The sequence below is a fragment of the Vigna angularis genome, chromosome 1, assembly GCF_016808095.1.
Source record: "Vigna angularis cultivar LongXiaoDou No.4 chromosome 1, ASM1680809v1, whole genome shotgun sequence".
Classification (NCBI taxonomy): domain Eukaryota; kingdom Viridiplantae; phylum Streptophyta; class Magnoliopsida; order Fabales; family Fabaceae; genus Vigna; species Vigna angularis.
This window is the reverse complement of record NC_068970.1, coordinates 9136821-9156309: the sequence shown is the minus strand read 5'-3', so window position 1 is coordinate 9156309 and position 19489 is coordinate 9136821. Positions and strand designations below refer to the sequence as shown.

At 32.0% G+C, this 19489-nt stretch overlaps 3 protein-coding genes across 3 annotated transcripts; 1 reads left to right on the top strand and 2 right to left on the bottom strand.

The window, feature by feature from the left end:
- Nucleotides 1–380: 380 nt before the first annotated feature.
- LOC108347407 (phospholipid-transporting ATPase 10) lies at nt 381–6602 on the top strand. The gene is made up of 11 exons (XM_017586626.2): nt 381–1226; nt 1686–3034; nt 3153–3263; nt 3373–3649; nt 3816–3904; nt 3992–4100; nt 4329–4538; nt 4738–4863; nt 5000–5098; nt 5259–5450; nt 5577–6602. Exons 1-11 carry the CDS (start codon nt 834–836, stop codon nt 6276–6278), a joined length of 3657 nt encoding a protein of 1218 aa, XP_017442115.1. The 5' UTR covers nt 381–833; the 3' UTR covers nt 6279–6602.
- Nucleotides 6603–8312: 1710 nt separating this feature from the next.
- LOC108347414 (probable calcium-binding protein CML15) lies at nt 8313–8968 on the bottom strand. The gene has a single exon (XM_017586638.2). The coding sequence runs from the start codon at nt 8868–8870 to the stop codon at nt 8388–8390; it is 483 nt and encodes a 160-aa protein (XP_017442127.1). The 5' UTR covers nt 8871–8968; the 3' UTR covers nt 8313–8387.
- Nucleotides 8969–10022: 1054 nt separating this feature from the next.
- On the bottom strand, nt 10023–10403 carry LOC108329710 (uncharacterized). The gene has a single exon (XM_017564058.1). It carries the CDS (start codon nt 10401–10403, stop codon nt 10023–10025), a length of 381 nt encoding a protein of 126 aa, XP_017419547.1.
- Between the last annotated feature and the right edge of the window lie 9086 nt (nt 10404–19489).

The following is a 19489-nucleotide window of genomic DNA, read 5'->3' as shown; positions in this document are numbered from 1 at the left end:
TGTGCAGCAATGGCCACACGTATTATATTTCACCATTGGCATCTACCCATCTACCTTGACTTTCATGACTTTCGAGATTCCGCTATTCACTATTCTTGTAAAAGAAAAAAATCACTCTTTGCTTTTTTTCTTTTTCTTTTTCCAAAAATACATTTACATGCTAATTTATGAAATCCAACGTAGTTAATCCAAAGTAATGAATTGGCATTCTCATATGAACAGTATCTGTTATTTGTTAGAAATCCTTCACCAATTATTTCTCCATGAATGACCCTGGTCCCAGAGAGAAAAAAAACAAAATTAGATAATTATTAGGTGGTTTTTTTATGTGTAATTGTATTTGTTTATGGTCTTAAAAGCGAGTATGGAGAGGGGTTAAGAGAAAGATCCATTCCCATGTGCACGTTGAAAAGTCTATTCTTGTTAGCCACGGCGAGTCAAACTGGGATGGCAGTCACAATTCAGCTTCCAACCCAATCGAACACATAATAGGTTGCCTTGTTTCTCATCACTTTCATTCCAAAGTTATACCTTTCAGCTCTAACAAAGGAACCTCTGTTTTTTTCTTTTCTGGGTTTATCATATTTGTACAGATACATATAAAGAACAGCTTTTTTGTCTTTCTCTGTGCTTAAGACTTCTTTCTCACCCTCTGCAAATCACTTCCTTTCAGTTGTTTGATTCTTTTGTTGCTTTCATTTCATTGCTTCAACGCCACATATCTTTCTTGATTTTCACAACTGCTTTTGAGGGTCATTGAGTTGTTGGAGCTGGGTTTGAAACTTTGAAAGGTAAATCTGATAAGTTTGAGAGCTTTTGGTGGAGTTTGAGCCATGGCTGGGGGTAGAAGGAGGAGGCACCACTTCGGCAGAATCCATGCATTCACGTGTGGGAAAGCTTCCATGAAGGAAGAACATTCACTGATTGGAGGCCCTGGGTTCTCAAGGAAAGTCTATTGCAATGACCCTGAACGTGCAACCGCGAGTCTTCTCAATTATGGAGACAATTATGTCAGAACAACTAAGTATACATTGGCCACGTTCCTGCCCAAGTCCTTGTTTGAGCAGTTCAGGAGGGTTGCAAATTTCTACTTCCTCGTTTGTGCAGTTTTGTCTTTCTTTCCGGTGTCTCCTTACTCTGGAGTCAGTAATGTTGTCCCTCTACTGGTTGTGGTAGCTGCCACAATGGTCAAAGAGTTCGTTGAAGATTTTAGGAGAAAACAACAGGTAATGTTCTGTAATTTTGATATCATCTTGGTTCAGAGGATGTTTGCTCTCTTGTGTTGTTAGGTAACTGCATGTCTGTGATGGGTAGTTATGGATGATAGGCTTTGTGGCTAAAATTTGGACTGTTCAATCCATTATTCCTAGACTAGAACATGTGGCTATTGATTGCAGATGTATTGAGTACAATATTAATTGGTTGGGAAATTTATGATGAGAGTTGATTTGAACCGGTAAGTGAAATTGTGAGAGGCTTAGGGGTTTGTGTGCTAAATTCATGCTCACATATAGGTCAGATAGCTATTTTCTTCTTGGCATACGCAGAGCTTTTTTGACTAATAGGTAATAAGGGTTGCATTAATGTTAGTGAACTTTTTTTCTTTCACAAAAAGAAAAATGATTACGTTTTCTGCTACTCTTGATTAATCCCAGGCCGATGATATTGTTTTGTAATTTCCTCAGGATATAGAGATGAATAACAGAAAAGTTAAAGTGCATGGTGGAGGTGGTGATTTTTCCTATTCTAAATGGAGGGATTTGAAAGTTGGAGATATAGTGAGGGTGGAAAAAGATGAATTTTTCCCTGCTGATCTTATCTTACTTGGGTCAAATTATGATGATGCAATTTGCTATGTTGAGACTATGAATCTTGATGGAGAGACAAATCTGAAACTGAAACAAGCATTGGAACAAACTTCAAAGTTGCAAGAAGATTCGAGCTTTCAAAATTTCAGGGCTGTCATCACATGTGAAGATCCAAATGCAAATTTGTACACATTTGTTGGAAGCATGGAGTTTGGGGATCAACAGTATCCTCTTGCACCTCAACAGCTACTTCTCAGGGACTCTAAGCTGAGGAACACAGATTTTGTTTATGGTGTGGTAATCTTTACTGGACATGACACAAAGGTTATGCAGAATGCAACAGACCCGCCATCCAAGAGAAGCAAAATCGAGAAAAGGATGGATAAGATTATCTACTGCCTCTTCTTTCTACTTATTTTGATTTCTTTCATTGGGTCCATATTCTTTGGGATTACAACAAATGATGACATTGAAAATGGAAAAATGAAGAGATGGTACCTTAGACCAGATGATACCGAAATTTTCTATGACCCTAATGAACCTGTAGCTGCTGCAATTCTGCATTTCTTGACAGCACTTATGTTGTACAGTTACTTGATTCCGATTTCCTTGTATGTATCCATTGAAATTGTGAAGGTTCTTCAAAGCATTTTCATCAACCAGGATGAGAATATGTATTATGCGGAAACTGACAAGCCAGCACATGCTCGTACATCAAATTTGAATGAAGAACTTGGCCAAGTAGATACCATACTTTCAGATAAGACAGGAACTTTGACTTGTAATTCTATGGAATTTATCAAGTGTTCTATTGCTGGGGTTGCTTATGGCCGAGGAGTTACAGAAGTTGAGAGAGCTCTATCTATGAGACATGAATCAGATTCAGGTAAAGAGTTGAAAGAAAACAACAGCAGTGCAATGGTTCGTGAATCAAAGTCATCCATTAAAGGGTTTAACTTTATGGATGAAAGGATCATGAATGGAAATTGGATCAAAGAACCCAATGCCAATGTAATCCAGAATTTCCTAAGGCTTCTCGCTGTATGCCACACTGCAATACCAGAAGTTGATGAAGGAACTGGGAAGGTTTCATATGAAGCTGAATCACCAGATGAGGCAGCTTTTGTGATTGCGGCCAGGGAACTTGGATTTGAATTTTATGAAAGGACACATGCAGCTATTTCACTGCGTGAATTAGACCCCATAACAGGCCTGAAAGTTGAAAGGTGAGGTTACTGTGCTTAAATGTGAAGATTTAATTATCTAATATCTTGTTATACTTATACATATGCAATTGAATCTTTAATTGTGTATTAAAAATGGCATATAATTTCACTTTTCCAGGTCCTACAAACTTCTGAACGTATTAGAGTTTAGTAGTGCAAGAAAGCGGATGTCTGTAATTGTAAGAGATGAGGAGGGGAAACTGTTGCTTCTCAGCAAAGGCGCTGACAGGTTTGTAATCTCATACTTGGCTATCCCTAATACACTATGTAAGCATCATTCAATTTGTTTTCAAAGTTCATATATTGAATTGCTTTACTTTTCTGGTTTTCACAATCAGTGTAATGTTTGAACGAATTGCAAATAATGGAAGGCAATTTGAAGAGAACACAAAGCAGCACATCAGTGAATATGCTGATTCTGGTTTGAGGACCTTGATACTTGCATATCGTGAACTTAATGAGGAAGAGTACTATCAATTTAATAAAGAGTTTACAGAGGCCAAGAACTTAGTGAGTGCAGACCAGGAGCAGCTTGTTGAGAGGATAATACAAAATATTGAGAAGGATTTAATTCTTCTTGGTGCTACTGCAGTTGAAGACAAACTACAAGATGGGGTATGCTCTAAATAATGTGTTCACATATATTTGAACTTAAATAATCGGCAGAGCTAGTACCTTTTCACATTTTCAGCTCATCATGTTTTGAAAATTTCCTTGTCTAATAACTTCATTATAATAGTTCTATATATTGTCTTCTTATGAATCAGTTCATGTTGCGCAGGTTCCTGAATGCATTGACAAGCTAGCACAGGCTGGGATTAAGCTATGGGTTTTAACTGGTGATAAAATGGAGACAGCAATTAATATAGGGTAAGTTAAAAAATAATCAATAAATCTTGGAGTTATGTGCGCAAGCAATATGATGTCACTGATTTGAAAATTTTGGTGTGGTTGCAGATTTGCTTGTAGCTTACTCAGACAAGGAATGAAACAAATTATAATTAGCTCAGATACTCCTGAAATCAAATCATTAGAGAAAATGGAGGACAAGGCTGCTGCTGATGCGGTAAACAACTCTGATCCTAAGTTCCTTCGACAGATACTGGTTTCCATTTAGCATGTCATGAGATGATTGCATGCTCTTTAGGTTGTTATTTCACTCAAGTACGACAATGAGATCCTATGTATTACATGCATTGATTAGAATGTGTTAGAAAGGGACTTGCAAAACTGAATATTATAACTAATGTACAATATGTATTGATGGGCTCATGGAATCTTATTGATTTTTCAGGCAATTAAGTCAAGTATTATTCGTCAACTAAGGGAAGCAAGTGCATTACTTTCTTCACCAGATGAAAGCTATGAGGCCTTAGCCCTGATCATTGATGGGAAGTCTCTTACATATGCACTGGAAGATGATGTAAATGATTTGTTTCTTGGACTTGCCATTGGCTGCGCATCTGTTATCTGCTGTCGTTCCTCTCCCAAGCAGAAAGCACTTGTAAGTTCTTTTTTGAAAAAAGCACCAGCTATGTATGTCTTCTACTTATTGTGTTATAGTTAGCCTTGGAAGTTTTTAATGATCAACAAGGCAAAGAGATTTTTACCTAAAAGCAATATATTTAAGAGCAAATCATGGTCTCTTCCTTTGGTGGTTTTCCATGCACAGTCTCTTATTCATCTTCTACATAATAATGCAGGTTACAAGACTGGTGAAGATGAGAACTGGTAGTACAACACTAGCTATTGGAGATGGGGCAAATGATGTTGGAATGCTCCAAGAAGCAGACATTGGAATTGGTATTAGTGGTGTGGAAGGCATGCAGGTAAATCTCTAACATCTTGCATATTTTTTTCCTTTATTTTTTTAACATACTTTCTTTAACCCTGACCCTGAATTTGTATTGTTTTTACTTTTGTGTCTCTAATGTTTTCATTCCTCTCTTTCATTAAAACTTCCAGGCAGTTATGTCAAGTGACATTGCAATAGCCCAATTTCGGTTTCTTGAGCGGTTGCTTCTTGTGCACGGACATTGGTGTTACAGAAGGATATCATCAATGGTAACAATCTTGTCTTGTCTTCACATATGTCACATAATACTATGAGACTCCTAAATTTGGCATGTATCTGCACTGATGCCACCCTATTGCAAAGTCTTTGTTCAACTAAGGTTACTATAATTATTTTGGTCTGTGACATACTTTACCTTTTGTTTGGCAGATCTGCTACTTCTTTTACAAGAATATTGCCTTCGGCTTCACTCTGTTCTTCTTTGAGATATATGCCTCATTCTCTGGCCAGGCTGCATACAATGATTGGTTCATGTCACTATATAATGTCTTCTTTACTTCACTTCCTGTAATTGCATTGGGAGTGTTTGATCAGGATGTCTCTTCCAAACTATGTCTCAAGGTAGGCCTCCGAACTCAGTAGCTTCACGATGTCAACTAGTGAAAACTCAGTTTCCTCAGTGATATAGTTAAAAACTACATGATTGTTGTCTTCTCACGAAACCTGTCTTCTGCTGTCATTTTACAGTTTCCATTATTATACCAAGAAGGCATCCAAAACATTCTATTCAGCTGGAAACGGATCATCGGTTGGATAGTTAATGGAGTTGTGACTTCTGCCATCATATTCTTCTTCTGCATCCGTACCATGGAACATCAGGCATTCCGCAAAGGGGGTGAAGTGGTGGAGCTGCAAGTTCTTGGTGCCACCATGTACACCTGCGTTGTGTGGGTGGTGAATTGCCAAATGGCATTATCTATCAGTTACTTCACTTATGTACAGCATATATTCATCTGGGGAAGCATTATATTCTGGTATATATTCCTCATGGCATATGGAGCCATAGACCCTTCCTTCTCCACCACTGCCTATAAGGTCTTCGTTGAAGCTCTTGCACCAGCACCATATTTCTGGATCATCACTTTGCTCATTCTCATTGCTTCCCTTCTTCCATATTTCGTCTATGCTTCCATCCAAATGCGTTTCTTCCCCATGTACCATCAAATGATTCAGTGGATAAGGAAGGACGGCCAAACAAGTGATCCAGAATACTGCAATGTGGTAAGGCAGCGATCGATAAGAAACACCACAGTTGGATTCACAGCTCGTTTGGAAGCATCCAAACGTTTTAATGCATCCAGAAGAGTTGAATCAAGCACAAAACCTGAAACAACATCCATAATATTTGAATCATCCAAACGTTCTGAAGGGCAGTCTGAGGACCGATAATCATAATTTTGTTGCTGTTGTTGTGTTTTTGCCTCAGCTGGATTCATCCGTAAGAGGAAAACAAAAAGAGACAAGGATGTAAATTTTTCCATAGGTTACAAACCTTGTACATATTTAAGGTAAAGGAGCGTTTTCCTTATGCTGCATGACATGAATCCTTGAACGAAGCACAATAAAGCAGTCTGTTGGTTGGTATTTTTTGTGTTGAGAAGATTATGATATAAAATCTGAGTGCTTCGAGATTAGAAAGAGCGCTGTGGTCAACAATAATGTATGATTTATCCTAGTATAGAAGAATATATTGATTCATTCTTTCATGGTACACATTCTTCCCAACATTCTGTATCTTTGTCTGAATCGAATTTCAGAAATCTTTTGGCTTTATAACACAAACAACATAATTTCATGCTTACATAAACCTCTTCATAGTTCCTGAGTGTCAAACGTATAGCAATTTCTTTAACGAGAATGCAACGATAACAATAACAATGTTCGAAGTGAAAAATACGTACCTAAACAAATCACGCAGAATCAGTTCTTGCTTTAGCCTGGAGGACAAACCCTGATTCAGATCTAATAACAGTAGCATAGATGGACTATCTTAGAGTTCATATCATATATGTCAAAAAGTTTTGTATTCAAAACTAACCATGTACTAAGATGACCACAGTTCAGTTTTTTTTTTTTATTTCTATAGAATATATTAATTAATGTTTTTGGTTTTTCATGAAATATTTCTTTAACTTTTTAATTTAAACTTTCTTGAGAACGTAAAGTTATTTCAATAAGTGACATCTCAATAAGGAAGTCTTAAACTATAATCATCTTGAAATACAAATACTAAGAATATTTTTTTTCCACAAATCACATATATATATATACATCTCCCAGTTAACAATTTTGGTCGAGTAAAATTATTAAATGCATGATTGATCCTATTACATGTTTAAGACTTGAACTTATAACTACATGATCTACGCAATGAGAAATAATTATTTCTACTTTATATTTTGATCTCAAAATTAACGCACTCATACAAATTAATAATAATAATAGTAATAATAATAATAGTAATAAAGAAAACATGTCATTTGAAACGGTTTTGGTAAAATAACGTTATTTTCTTTCGGACAGTGGTACTTTCACTCTGCAATTTAAACTTTGAAGTATTATTATTTTATTTATATTTAATTTTATTATGTTAATATGGTATTTTATTATTAAAATGAGTTCAAATGTGCGTAAAAAAAAAATAAAAGTAGTGTCAAATATCTTTTTATTTTTCTTGATATGTTACATTGATGTGATTTATTTGAAGACATTAAAAGTAAAATAATTAATATTTTATAGAAAGCTAAGAATACTAGTGATTATAATAATGGTAAACAAAACTACGATGGTACTTGTTATGACCGAGAAAATATAAATAAAATATTGATTCTTCGTACATTATGAATCCATAACATACTTATCGCTTCGTATGCTTTTTTTAAGGGTAGATCTTCTTCGATAAATATTTTGAAATATCAAACTCTTTTAATTAATATCAAAACTTGTTAGATATTAAATATATAAAATATTTTAAATTATATTAATTTATATAAAAAAAAAATTGGGAGTCAATGTTACTCATTCCTAACCAACATTCGTCACTGCTTGTCTTAACTGAAAATTTAAAAAAAAATGATGCTCAAAATTGACAGAGAAACTATGGGTAAGTATTAATATTCAGTTTTAGTAGTTTATAAATCAGTAAGTAATTTTTTTTCATAACATAATTCATATAACAGAAAATAGTGCCGCAATTTTTTTTAATATTTCATAAAATATTGAATAAAAAATAAACATATTAGTGTCTTAAATTTACTGATTACCTAAATATGTTGGAGGATTTCGTAACGTAAGAGTAAAATTATTCTAATAATAATAAGAATATATACGTTAATTAAAATTCTATATTTTGCTTCAATTCGGAGTTCCAAAAATCTTATTTTTACAGAGAAATGAAGAGTAGTATAGTGGTGAAGCAATAAGTGCAGCAGAAGCAAGAACCCTTATTTGTTTGAATCATTGAAAAGAAGCAACAAAATGAATGAAAAGAATATTCAGTCAGCGGAAGGAGAGGCCAAGAAAATCAGAAGCAGAGCGAGCCATGATGGAGGCAAACTCAGGGAAGCTAATAACGCCGTCGCCATCGGTGTCAGCCTCTCTGATCATCTCTGTGAGTTCTCGGTAAGTGAGTGGCTGCCCCATTTTGGCCATGGCCCCAGCCAACTCCGCCGCCGTAATGAAACCATTGCCGTCACGGTCGAAGTACTTGAACACCCCTAGGAGCTCTTCCTGGTTCACCAAAACCTGTTCGTTTATGTCATCCAAAATTGCCCTCACCAACTCCTCAAACTCCACTTTCCCATTGCCGTTTGAATCCATGTTCGCCAACAGGGCTTGGACTTGGTCCCCCGAAGGCTTCAACCCCAGTGCCCTCAGAAGCGCTGCTAGCTCCAACATCGTTAAACTCCCATCCGAGTCCATGTCAAATCGACCGAATATCTCTCTCAGTTGCTTCACTTGCTGCACTCCAAGCTTAGACATGGTAATGCAGATAGTTTCCAACGCGAAGAAGGAACAACAAATAGAGGAAAAAGGAAAAGGAGACGTGAATGTCTCAGTCAGAGTGTACAAACACAAGCCGCGTCGGTGGTTATATAAGATTAAACTATTCCTCTGAGAAGTTTCCTATCTACTATGTTTGATTCTCGGTACCACTACTTTAATCATGATGATGTTTTTGTATTGTCGTAATTTGGTCAAAGTAAACGATTATATTACGTAGAAATCTGCACACACACAAATGGGAAATTTCCACCGTCATGTGATCCATATGCAAAGGGTGACTTAGAGTGTTTGAAAATTTCCAAAGTGTGCTATGTTAAAATGTTACTTAGGTTGTTGTTTTTTTTCTCGAATTCAAGGTTTGACTAAACTAATGAATAGTATAGTACAGTACATATAGAATGAAAGTGACAGGGTTCATTAGTAAGCATCTTCAACCACCATCCATGTGAATGTGATGCTTCCTCTCTTCCAGCTAGGTTGAGGTGGCTTTATTTTCACACTATTTTTAGGAACTGGTCATTTTGGATTCTTTGAAAGAGAAAGGAAAACAGTTGGGTTTGTCCCCATGTGTTCATTATTGTTGTAACGTACACCATGTACAATTGCACACTTAATGTTAGCATTAATTAATATCCTATAGCATATGCATATGCATGCTAGCATTAATGTTCTTTTGCAATTCACCAACATGCCCATTGGTTCAACAAATGGCCTTTATTAATTTCATCTCCTTTTTTTTTCATTTATTGCTAGAAAGCGATGATTAGTTAAGCCTTGTTCTCAGACACTACAAGAAAAAGAAAAAGAAAGTCAATATAATTGGACTAATTATTGGAAGCATTTATAGCTGCTAATTGTTGTTTTTACGTAAATGAATTAGACCTTCTTCTACTCCTATGCTACTTTTTTTTTTAATAATTTTTTATTTTCTCTTTTTAATGTAATTTTATCATCTATATTTTAATTTTAGTATAGCATGGGTTATCACCCAAACTAAATACTCCTTAGACCAAGTTTTTCCAAACCAAAACCCTCAAAAAAATAGTTGATTGATTTAAAATAAATATAGTATGACAGGCATGTGATTAATAATGTGGAAATCGAACAAATTTCAGTTTAGGATCAAACTTAAGTTGTGTTTTGGTGATCAACTTCACCATTTGTACAATGATGAATTTCCTCAAGGTCATCATCACAAACCATGACCTTGGCCCCAACACCCCCAACTTCGATATCATTGCCAATGCGTTCCCTGCACACACGCTTTAGCCACCCAGAAAACCCTCTCCCTCTGATACTCTCCAATGGTGTTTTCGGTCTTCGATTCCACTTGCGACCCAAATAGCAAGAAAGAACAGCCAGAATTACAAGCACAGACATCACAGCAAAAAATGGACCAACAGATCCTGAAGACTTCCATGCGCTAGAACCAGTAGTGCTCGGAACAGCTTCTCCCTCACCTTGTTGCTGCTCTGACTGCACCATTGAAGCCAGTGCTGGTGTTGCCATGGTTAATCAGCATTAATATAATTAAGGTGGAAGGATTTAAGTAATCTTAATCTACCTCTGCTAAGAGGTAAGAATATATATATATAAAGGGTAGTTGGTTTGGTTTTTGTTTGCTAATATAAGAAAGATGTTTAGGTTTCTTAGCGTGGTGTGGAAACTTGAAATGAGTGGAAAACAAACGTGGAAAAGGGATAAAGGAAGAAGAAACTTTGCACTTTTGCAGATGGTTTTTACATATGCATGGATGTCTTCCTTCATCGCAAATTGTGCAGAAAAGTAGGGCTTTCGTTTTTTCTTCGACATCTCAATTAAAAGTATTGGATACAAACAAAGTTTCATATCGAATAAAATAAGAGATCAACATAAGTTTATACACATATAATATACCTCCATTGATAAGAGACCTTTATGCGTGTGTTTAACCTCCCAACAAATGGCTTTTGGAGTGGTACCCCTCCCTACAAAAAGTTTCAAAGTGAGCCACACCCACATCAACAACATGTGAATGAGGTGTGATATCTTTTTTCTTTATCCTTTTATAGATATCTCATTCCAAACATAGATGTTGACTGTGCATGCATGGAGTACTTTGAACTTTGTCGTCTTCTTTTCTTGTGTTGTCGCCTTTCATGACCTCTCGCATATAAGGATGACTCTACGTGGTTCAATTTTTAGGTAAAACATTATCTCATTAATTACTTCAATAAATTAAGTTTGAATAACTTTTAATGCTACTATTAATAATATTATTATTGTTATAATTGTTTAACGGAAAGATGTAAGGAGAAATATTTCTAAAAGATTAGAAAGTTTTAAAAAGTAATTATAATAGAATTAAAATTTTGGTATCGGTTCACACAATACATATTGCTTCGAGATGTATGGGTAGGGTTTGTGGTTGGTCTTTAATGTGACTACATGTGATTTCTGGATTGTTTGTTTGTGTTGTTTGAGTGCTATGTCGTGTTTTGTGGTGTGAGGTCGAGTTTTCTAGTTTAGTTAGATTATATTTACAAAAGATATTTGATGTTAAAATTAATAGGTGATTGATTAGTATATTATTAATATTATATATATGTTGCATGTTTAATTCTGTGTTATGTGAAAATCATATCTTAGATTTTTATAAATTTTATTATGAATTTTTACTTTTTTTTCGGTCAAATTAATCTGCTAACAAGTTGATTTGTGATTAACATTATTAATCTGATTATTATATAATAGGCAACAAATTGAAAATTAGTTAAAATATAATGAAGTATTATAATATTTAATTAAACTAAATTAAATTTTTATTAGATGTATCCTTTTCACTAATGATTATGATACGATATTAATTTAAAGTATCAATGCACTTAAATAAACTCTTAATCTCGGTCTAGTACCTCTTTTGTCTTTTTAACACGTCTTAAATGGTTTTGATCACTATACACGTACTTATATTCTTATTTCTTATAAGTTAAGCAACGGTTTTCACTTCAATATGATAACTTTAAAATATTACAAATTGAATCTCATAAATAAAACTTTATTCTTATACATTCCATAATTCTTTTGCTTGTTTTAACTTATATATGATATAAATATAATTTATCATTAAAAATGATTTGTTGGACCCATTGAAAATATTAACATTGGTATTTAAAAATAAGCAGTAGCTTAAAAAGCATTGATGTCCAATCATATTCTAAATGAAAATAAAATGTTTATATTTTCTATTGAGTTACTATTGTTAATTTTGTCAGTCAATTGGAGTGACGTGACTATGTTTACACTTATTTATAAATTTGATTATTTTTAATTAAATTTTTATTCAATTTTTAAAATCATTATATTTTTTAATTGAATCTTTTCTGTTAATTAGATTATTTGATTTTACGATCTCAAGTAAAATACCTTTAACTTGACAATTAAAAAAAATGAAAGTTTCTCAATCTTTTTTATAAATAAAATCAAACACTTACCTACTCTAATTGACAACAATGATTCAATTAAAAAATATAAAATTTTTAAACATTTAATAAAATATTTTATAATAATTAATTAATTAATATTTAAATTCATGCAGAATTAAAAACTTAATTAAACTATTTTCTTGTTTTTCATTTAAAAACAAAAAATACGTAAACAATGACAATATAAAATAACAGTCATGTTATATCAAACGACACAGTATAATCAAATAATAACAGGAATTAAACTAAAAATAAATAAATATTTCAAATACTCCATAAAACAACAATTTTTAATAAAAATCCAATTAAAAGATATTTACATTTAAAAGAAAATCAAAACGTTAATTAAATTTATTATCTATAAAACATCATTTCAAAAGTTATTCTTACACAAGAGTATATTTATATATTATTTTTAAATAAGAGCTAAAATTACTGTAATATTCTAATTTCACGTGCTTAATACTTTTTTATTTTTTGTTTTTACACTTTAGGTATCTTAACTACAAATAATTTTCTAAGGCTAGGAATGGTTAAATCGACGGTAGCATGGGCGTTTTGTAAGTTAGTGGAATAGAGTTGATGAGGTGTTTTATAGAAAAAGAAGATAATATTAGGCTTTATCAATAAAGACAAATAAATCCTTAAATAAATAGTCCATTATTGGATGAAAGAGATACCCACCATTGCATGCATTAGTTTTCTGAACCTCCAACTGTTGCTTCTTTGTCTATATTCACAACTCTCCTTTCTCTTTCATTCCTCACATTCAACACTCTCTTCCAAATTAATAATGCACTTTTATGTTAATCACATTCCACTCTATTTTTTATATTTTTATTTTAGCAAAATTAAAACACTTCTTTGAAATGCTTCAACATAAAAAAAAACACAGTATTTTTTCATTTTTAATTTAATAAATTTTAATCAATAATGAATGTGCTTTTAGAAATATATATATAAAGGGTACGTTTCTTTCTGATTTAGCCATATGGGGTAACATTGTCAGGACATGAAATTTAGATGATAACAAAGTTGAGTGGCTTTTTCATTATTTTATGCTTTTATTTATGCCAGGCTATAATTAATGAGAACATATTAGATCTATTAGACAATCAGTTCTGTTGTCGGTTAATTTGAGAAAAAAAAATTGTATTAACTATTTTTATGTAATTATAATTTCACATTTTTTAAATAATTAAATCTTTACTATTTTCTAAACTTTTTATGTATTTTTATTTTGAGAAGTTGTTTTATAATAAATTGACCTAATAAATATTTATTTGATTTTATTTCATTTTAGTTTAGGGTTTCAATAATACTTCTATCAAATAAAAGATAATTAATTATTAATCATAGAAGTTAACGAAATAGTTAGGCATCCTAGGCTGATAATATACGTGGGATCAATTTTACGTAACTATAAATTCATTTTTTAATTATCGTTAAGTGTAAAACCAATAGAAAAATGTTAGTTTAAATTTTTTCCTAAACCAATCAATGGAAATTTCATATAAAAATTACTATTAATAAAAATATATTTTAACGTGACGTCATAATTTTTAAATTTGAAAAAATTAAAAATAAGGATTATCTATAATTTTATGTCGCTAAATTATTATCCTATTTTAATTTTTATCTTTATCATAATCCTCTTAATAAATAATCTTAATAAATATATAAATATACTCTCTTTTTTTGTATAACAATGTTAACGTGATAAATTGTTGAATGTAATTCACAAATTATTCTTTTATCAACGTCTTAGGTCAATATGATCAGTTTGTATCTCAAACAACGATTAATGTTGTTGAGGAGGAAGGTTATAGAAACGAAACTAAAATCGCGTTTAGTGAAAAAAATACAATTAATTTTAAAATTAATAATTTAAAATAATTTCTTCAACTATAAATATTTTTTTAATTTAAAACTATTTATGTATTATGAAACATATTAAAACAATAACTTATCTATATATAAAATGTACTTTTTTTTAATTTTACCTTTAGGCAACCCTTATTTTAAATTAAAATAATTACATTTTTATTTTATCCTAAATTAAAATAATGATTTTATTATTTTATTCTTTTAATATATATTTTTAGTTTAAATATTTATTTATAGTAACAAAATATTTGATAAAAAATACAAATAATTTATTTTTATAAATATTTTTAATAAATTTTATTTTATAATTTAATATTTTTTTTTATAATAAAAAGAAATGGACATATGTTTCGACTAGTATATATTAAATAACTGTGATTAGAGATAATATAATAAACTTGGTAAGGCACATGATAAAAAAAAATTGATTACATAAAAATTGAGTAAATTACATATAGTAGGGCAGAATTTGGGTTTGGAAAGGAGGGATGGAATAGTAATTACGATGCCCCGATAAAAGAAACAAAAAAATGGAGAATGATTGGGCTTTGAAAAGTCACTGTGGATCTGTGACTCAAAACAAGAAGAAGAAGAGAGAGAAAGAGAGAGAAAACGATACACACACTTGCGGCAATGGTGCAATGGTGACTCCACAGATTCCTGGTTCATATCACATATATTTCTCTTTCTCTCTCTTCTATCTGCATCCTATTGTTTCCTTTTCTTTAATACTATTTATTGCTCAGTTTCTTATATTTCGTATTTTCGCCCGTGTATGTGTGTGGATTGTGATGGAAGGGAAATTGCCTCTTCCTTTCTCTTTATGTTCAGATCTATGTTTTACACATCACGGATCCTATTTGCTGTTTTTAGCTACCGTCTTTTGCGTTCAATTTCTCAACCGTATAAACAAAAAAAGCAAAAAAAATGAAAACGAAAAATCACGAACTCGTGTTTGTCTGTTGTTTTGATTTTTGTTGAGAGATATTATTTGTTTTTGATGCGTATGGAGATGAGGTGAAGTCACTGGAGGCAGCGGTTCATCGATCTCTTCCTGAATTTGGCTGTGGAAGAACACAAAGCAAGAATCGGTCGATAAACCTCTGCATCCAGCGCTCACTTTGCCTCTCTTTACCGACAATTTCATTTTCTTTTTCTTCTTTTCAATAATAATACTCTTTAGATGCTTCCTCCTTTTTCATGCCGCAAGATTAGTTAGCTATATAACGCTGACGAATTCTCTGTATCAACATTTCTTTCAAAGTGTTTTTGTTTTTTCCAGGAGAGTAATTAAATCTAGATGTTTCCGGTGTGATTTGAAATGATGTTGTATTGGTTCCTTTCGTGTTTTTCCTAGAGAATGCCTATAGAGATGTTGTGGATGGCAGCCAATGTTTTGATTTGTGATTTTGCTATGAAAGGTTAGAAAAAATAAATCTGATATATTAGCCGTACTGAACAAAATGCATTATTGTTTGCTGCTGGTTACTTCTGTAGAATACTCTGCTAATTTTCCTTTTCATTGTTCTATCCTTGTGCGTTGATTAACTAGTCTAAAGTACTTCTTGTAGTGTTTGATTGAGTTTATTCTGAACTCACAATCTAGTGTTTTCAACATTTTTAGAATTTTTTTAAAATAACAATTATGTTTTTCGGAAATTGTCTGCTTCCGAACAAAACTGATGATACAGTATGATAAATTTTTCTGTAAGCATTTATAGAATTCTTTTTCAGATTTTATAATTAGTTTACGTATTAATTAATTTGAATTTTTTTAGAATTAAACTTGTTAAAATGCTTATGTCTTTTAATTTCCATATAAATATATTTTACTTTTTGAAAAAGATTATTTATTTTTTCTCGTAAGCAAGTTATTTAAGAAGTTTATGAAATAGATTCTTATTGAGATTGTAGTATCCTTGCAAGCGCAGGTTATTCTTTTTTGTGGTTGTGCTCCTTTTTTCCTTTCCCTATAACAACCTATTTACCTCTAACAGAATGCTTTCCAACCTTTAGTTCTTCGGCCCTGTGTTTAAGTAATGATATTCTTGCGCGTCGGTAAGGAATTCCTTTTCACAAGGCATGTTATATATCTCATGTTTTCATTCTGTCTTCGTGAAGAAGTAATTTGATTTTCCCTTTTGTTTATGCATAATTTCACTCGCATTTCAAATTCAAGAGTGAATTTTAGTGTATTCGTGAAACTTCGGTCCTTGACGTCCATAGCATAATTTATGGTGATGATAATCTATGACCCTAGTTTGTTCTCAGTCATTTAATCGACATGACTGGACTGTTCACTCTTGAAAGAACTTCTGTCTTGATTGGTTGGAGTTTTTGAATCTGATACGTAAAATGGATGTGCACTCTTCTTCCGGGTTTATTCCGATGCTCCAAATACTGGTTTGTTCATGGAATGGACTTATCTAAAAGGGTGCATTTTAGAGAATAATGAGCAATAATGACAGTGGATTTGAAAATCAATCGATGTGTTTTTAACAGCATAACCTATTTTACATGGGCATGTATTTTATCAGTCACCAGGGTTGATTCTGAGATCAGTGGCCATTTGTCTTCTAAATCATCTCTCCACACATCAGATCAGAAGAGACAAATCTCTTGATTCACATGTGTATCAAATAACAACCGGGAAGAAGTGTCTACGTTCATTTTAAACATTTGTTAGTATTTTTATTACTTGGAGTTTTTTGAAGAAGCTCAAGGGAGTGCCTTACACTAAACACGTCATTTTCTTCACCATGTGGTCTAAAGGTCTCTGCTTGTTTCTTTCCTGAAAAGGTATTTGGAATGTAGGTTTCCAAGTGGTAGGCAGCACACTACACTTCACCTAGTTGTACTGTATGTAGGTCTTTGCTGCGTGAATGTCAATAAAAGGTACTCTTGAAGAGAGTCCAAGTTGCAAGGGAATCATTTAGTTGGTTTTTAAGGGAATCTGGTATCAATTTTCCCCTATATATGTTGAATGAAATCGAAGTAAACCAGAATCGGATAAGGCTATTTGGGTATTATGCGCAGCACAAATTTTGATTCTAAGAACTGTGTGTACATATTGAGTAAGTAGGGTAATAATGTGGGGAAGCGTCATCAATCCAAGGATATTCTGACGTTTCATCACTTGTTCGTATTCCCTGATTCACAATTTTCTCATGCACTACCATTTAACAATTAGCATTCTATATTTATATTCACTTCTCTGCCCATTCTGTTCGCCTATGCTTAATAGTGGAGTAATGTTCCTTTTCAATCATATAAAAGTAGTGCCAGAAAGTAAACAAAGAAATTCATGAGTCATCTAGAGTTTGGGTTATTCTGAATAAAGTCTTTTATAAATACTTGGAAGAAAATAAAACAATAAAAAAAATCATTACTATTTTAGATAAACTTTGTTTATATATGACCAATTTGTTAATGTAGTTTTACATATTGGTTTACCTAAAAGCTTATTTTAGTACATGGATATTAGTCAGTTTTATTTTAATGTGGAAACATACGCTACTTTTAGTTTAATGAAAGGTTTATTTCATTTTTCTGTCATATTTTTTTGTCTCATAAATGTTAATGAAAGGACCTTTATAAACTTGTTTTGGAAAAAAAATGGGTTGGTTATTTATAATTTTCCGCTTAAGGATAACAATAATATGAATATTAGTGCTTCTTTAGTATTCTTTAAGTTCAACTACTTTCATTGATAAGAAAATGTACCGGCAATCGAAATATCTATTGGTCAGATTGTGTAAATATTAAAGGCTATTTATGAAAATTAAACATATCATTGTGCGTGTTTTTATTCCTCCTGCTTTTAGTTTGAAAAGAGTCAATTACTTGGTATCGAATAATAATGTACATAGTTGGGCTATATTGGATTAAAAGTAAGTTTTAACTTTAATTGAAACTGGATTAAATTTTCTTTTATATATATTATTTTAGCAAAAACGAAGAAATGTATCCCCTAGGGTAATTTTTTTTTAAGTGGGTAGATGATTGTAACAATTAATAATTAAACTTATAAGAGGTTATGAACCAAACACGCATTTAATAGATTGTAAAAATCATATTTAAAGCACTGATGACAAAATAATAATTTTGATTGAGGTCCTTTTATGATATTTATTGCATAAAATACGGATACTTAAATGTGATATTTTTTTTCATATTATGTAAACTACATCAAATCCCCGGTAGCCAGCCTGTATACTACTGAGCAACTTCATAGGCTTTTGTTTTACGTGCCTATCTTATTGAAGATAGTGGTGGCTTATACATACATACATACATATATATATATATATATACATATATATATACATATATATATATATATACATATATATATATATACATATATATATATATATATATATATATGTAAATGTATATATATATATATGTACATATATATATGTACATATATATGTATATATATATATATATATACATAGATATATATATATATATATATATATGTAAATATATATATATATATATATATAATGCTAATGGTGTCTATATGTTGGGGCAATAAATCGAAGGTGGTGATGATTGTAAGGGTGAAAATAAGAAGGATAGTTTTTAAGAAGAGGGTTTGCGGTTGCAGTGGCTGCTATTGGTGTATGGTGGCTACCAAAGAAAATGACCCATACAAGATGCCAAACTCCATGACAATGACCTTTTGTCGTTTATAAAATGGTGATAATGACGAAAACTTGTAACTTATGCACAGTTGTATCAAAAAAAAGCTTTTTAATAGATTCATTATGTGAATAAGTGCTATAAGAAACTTCTCTATTTATGTCTTTTGTGTGAAGTTTAGTGGGAATCAAGCATGCATGAAAGGAAAAATGAATGTCATTAGGACCCAAATGCATTCAGCTAATTTATGCCTATCTTGTCCACCAACCAAAAAAGAAAGTGTATCAAAATGTTCAAATAATTTTATTTTTTTATAATTGATCTCGACACATAATATTGTTATAATTTTTTTTTAAAATTTAGAAACAATAGTGAAAGGTTAGATGTTTGACCACAATATCAAGCTTCACCTAAACTAAAACTACACTTGTAATAACAGATTTGGGGACAACCTCCATTACCGTGTGATCGAAGACAACAAGGAAGTCAAATTGATCGAAGCTAATAAGGAAACAGTTCATTTAAAAGCTTTTTTTTTTCAAATTTGTTAACTTCTGAATACTAAAATGTTGAAATAAGTGATCATTGAAGAGT